The 4,080-nt window shown below is 42.4% G+C and overlaps 1 protein-coding gene across 2 annotated transcripts in view; it reads left to right on the forward strand.

Moving 5' to 3' along the window:
- Positions 1-2,036: 2,036 nt before the first annotated feature.
- The window catches only part of KIAA0895 (KIAA0895 ortholog), a 35,744-nt gene continuing 33,700 nt past the window's right edge, over positions 2,037-4,080 (forward strand). The window contains exon 1 of one of the 2 annotated variants that reach the window (XM_012638779.1): positions 2,037-2,324. In XM_012638779.1, coding sequence (XP_012494233.1) covers positions 2,126-2,324 — 199 coding nt within the window. In that variant the 5' untranslated portion in view covers positions 2,037-2,125. The remainder of the gene's footprint in view (positions 2,325-4,080) is intronic. The other variant, XM_012638780.1, reaches the window with a different exon arrangement.

Below are 4,080 nucleotides of genomic sequence, written 5' to 3' on the forward strand. Positions count from 1 at the left end.
CCAGCTACTTGGGAGGCTGAGGCAGGAGGATCACTTGAGCCCAGGAATTTTAGGTTGTAGTGGCTTATGATGACGCCACTGCACTCTAGCTGGGGCAACAGAGCAAGACTCTGTCTCAAAAAAAGAAAAGCAAAGGATTTATTGCTCATTATTATAGCAAGTGTTTTTAATCCAAAGTAGATTTGTTCTTCATCTACAGGTCCATTTGATATAATTCTATTTTATTTGCATTATCTATTATCTACGTATCCATTAATTCACAAATATTTATTGAGTGCCTACTATGTGCCATGCACTGTTCCTGATGCTGGGCACATAGCAGTGAACAAACAAAAATCACTACACTTGTAAAAATTTTATTCTAGAGGGAGACAAACAATAATCAAGATAAATCAGTAAAATATATAATAAATTATATAATGTCAACTGCTAAGAAAAAAAATAAAGCAGAGAAGGGGGATAGGAAATATGAGAAAAGAGTTGAATTTTAAATGGAGTGGCCAGGAAAGGCCTCACAAAGAGATGACACTTGGGTTAAGTCCTGAAGGAAGTGAGGCAGCTAGTCCTGTGAATATCTGGGGGAAGAGCATTCCAGGCAGGGAGAATCCCAAGTTGCAAATGCCTTGAGGTAAAGACTGCCTGGCATAGTTGAGGAATATCAAGGAGGCCAGTGTGTGTGGGCTGGGGGTTGACGGGGGAGTAGTGAGAGATGAGATCAAAGAGATGACTGAAGCCTAGGTCATAGAGGACTTCACAGGTAAGGAAGCCCTTGAAGAGTTTTAAGCTGAGGAGTGACATGATCTGACTTTAAACAAGATCATTCTGGCCATGGAGTTTTGAGAGTAGAGTGAAAGAGGGTAGGGTGGGAATAGGGACATCATCTAGGAGGCTCTATCTATAATCCAGACAAGAGATGGTGGTGACTTGAACCAGAGTGGTAGCAAGTGACTAGATTCTGGTTGTATTTTGAAGATAGTATTCACAGGATTTTCTGACAGAATAGGAAGTGAGGTTATCCACTATTTGTGATAGTTAAATATCCACTTGTTTCTCCTAAGCAATGAAAAAGGACAGTTTCTCACAAATTCTCTGTCATTCTCAGAGTATGATGCTGCTGACATTCAACTTTACTTTTGTTCCCGAGTTTGAAACACACCCCAATTATTTCCATGTCGTAGCCCAACCTTGAGGAATGGTGTAGAGAAAATGTGGCTGTCTGAAGATTGACAGTGTCAGAACTATTTCATGAGACTGTAAGCTCTGAGAGGCTTATTTCATTTTCCTTGATATCCTCAAAGCCTGGCTCACTCAGAACCTTGCATACATTTGACTCTCAAAAAAATGTTTGTTGAATGGTATAATCTCTACATTTCCTATGGTAATTGTAAAAGATTAAATTTTCACATTTGCTAAAGTGAAAAGTAATAAACTGAAAAACATTCAGTCCCTATCAATTGCACAATCATGAGTTAAAAATTTGTATTTTAAGTTTTGGAAGCTGGGAAATCCAAGGGTATGGCACCAGAAAAAAAAATTTATATTTTAGTATTAAAGATAGTCTGCTGGGGTACTGTAAACTGGTAAATAAATGTATTTGAGTCTTCTGCACCTGCGTTCTGGCTTAACCTAAAGTTGTTTTAGCTTTCCCCGCACCTTGTAATTTAAGTTAAAGGGCAGAGGAGAATGGCTTTGTAATTTGCAGCTAGGGCTGAGTGTCACACTACCCCTATCCTCTGGTGAAGCTACCACGCAGTTAAGGCCCCTTGAACGGCGCACAAACGTCACTGGGTCAAAAGGCGTGTGTCCAGTTGTCCGGAGACCCCAGCGGGTCACGGGGCACAGCCCACAAGCCCCGAGGCGCGCGCCCGCGCTGTGCACGCCCGGAGTTGTAGTTCCTCCTCCTCCTCTCTCTCCCTGAGGGCCGAGCTTTCCTCGCGCGAGCGCCCCAAGCGGCACGCAGGCTCCGTGAAGCGGGGTGCGCGCGGACTGCGGGGAGCGTTTCCTAGCAACCGGAGGAGCGGCCACGTCACGGTGGCAGCTTCTAAGCGCTGCTGGCCACGGTAAGGGCCGCCGTAGGTACCTTCCAGCAGCCGCGGGCTGGTAGAAGCGCTCCTCATAGCCCTGTATGCGCACGTCTTGGTTCGCCTTTACCCGCCTTATCGCGCTCCTGATAGAGCAGCCTCCTGCCTCGACCCCGCCACTGAGGCCCGGGCCGAAGGCTAGAGGCGGCCGGCCCGGCTCCTGCCCGGCCCTCGCCCCCTGCACCCGCGGACCCCGCCGCCGCGGACTCGGCGGGACGATGCTGGAATCCATTCGCGTGACGGGTGAGTGCGGGGAAGGGTTGGCTCCGGGCTGGCGGGTGTGGGGCGGGTCGGGGTCCCAGCCGCCTCGGGGCCGAGGTAAAGGTGGGATGTGGGCTCGGCGCGCGGCGCGGGGACTCCGCCCCACACCCAGAACCTTGCGGGGCCCTCAGGAGCCTCTCGGAAAAACGTGCGGAGGGACGAGAGTAAACGGTCCCTTTTCCTTTGGTCGCTTATTATCAGTAAGCGCATGCTGTTGAGATCTAGTGAAGAAAATTATAACAGAGCGATTACTGGTTCCACAAGTGTGCAATCTTAAATCCTATTTCAGAGCATATTCGGTGTGTAATTAGGCACAATTTTCTAGAATGTTCAGAAAAAATCAGCTAAGCAAGAGGACACATCTCTATATTTCAGTATTTATGCTGTGTATATTTGTGTGTATGCTTTTATTCTTATACAGTGAGAACATTTTGAGTTGATATTATTAACAGGTCACTTTATAGTGTGGATTATACCAACCATAAAACATGAGTGTGTAGACCCCAGATGTGAAAGTTTACTTGCCTTTTCTTTCTTTTTTTTTTCTTGCCTTTTATTATTTGTAAATCACTGTGTATATTAGCCATTTAAAAATATCTTACATAATATTAGAATAATTGCCAAGGCCATATTCCCAGCATTTGATTCTGTGTGAAATATAAAACAAACTGGATTTAAGGACTGAAGCAATTATGTGTTCTTAAAGCACTTCCTATATAATGCTTTTGATTTATTAGTCATGATTTAATATAATCTAAGTGTGACATCCTGGTGAAACTGCTGATTGGAGTAGTAAAATGAAATAAGACATATATATGCTACATATGCTGTTTGAAATGGAATCAAATCAGAACAGGTTTCTTTGCTTTCTCATAGCCGTTTACAGAAGAGTTTATTATACTAAAGCCACTAAAATGTTGATTCTAAAATGTAGATTACTTTATATTAATATTCAATTTACCTTGGAAATCGAAATTTAATGATTCAAAATATTTCCCCATTTACTTATTTCCATGGCTTGTTTCTATAGGAGCTAAATAAAATATTGACTATAATAATAATGATAGTTAACAAAGTCTGCTTACTATGAGCCAGTACTGTTCTCAGCACTCACATTAACTTTTAAAATCCTTACACCAATACTATGAAGTATGCATTAATATTATCCCATTTTACAGATAAGGAACTACAGCACAATGAAGTTATGTAACTTGGTCAAGGTCATAACTGCTACAGCCAAGATTCAAACCAAACAAGCTCCATTCCAAAGCCCATGTTCTCAACCACTAGGAAAATCACACTGTTACAATGACTTACCCTGATTTGAGCGTCAGAACCCAAAACCAGTCTCATTTAGTATCAGTGTTCCATTATCTGATAGTTTGCTCAAAGTGTTGATTTTTAAGTTTTTATGACAAACAAGTGTGTAAATAATTTTTGCGTGGGAAAATCGTCTTTTACTAGAATACAAATTTGTTTTCAAAATAGAAAAGAAGACATCTAGCTTGTTCATTGAGTAACAAAATGCTGTCGGAAGCTATATAATATAAAATTATTTTCATTTATGATTTCCTTCTGGTTTTATATTGTATGTGATGTAAGACGTGATTAACGATGATCAGCTGGAAATGAAGTGCCTGTATAACAAAGGTGAATGTTTAAAAATACTGGAGATAAAAGTCTTCTTAAGGGCCGGGCGCAGTGGCTCACACCTGTAATCCTAGCACTCTGGGAGGCC

The sequence above is a fragment of the Propithecus coquereli genome, unplaced genomic scaffold (assembly GCF_000956105.1).
Source record: "Propithecus coquereli isolate 6110/MARCELLA unplaced genomic scaffold, Pcoq_1.0 Scaffold134, whole genome shotgun sequence".
Classification (NCBI taxonomy): domain Eukaryota; kingdom Metazoa; phylum Chordata; class Mammalia; order Primates; family Indriidae; genus Propithecus; species Propithecus coquereli.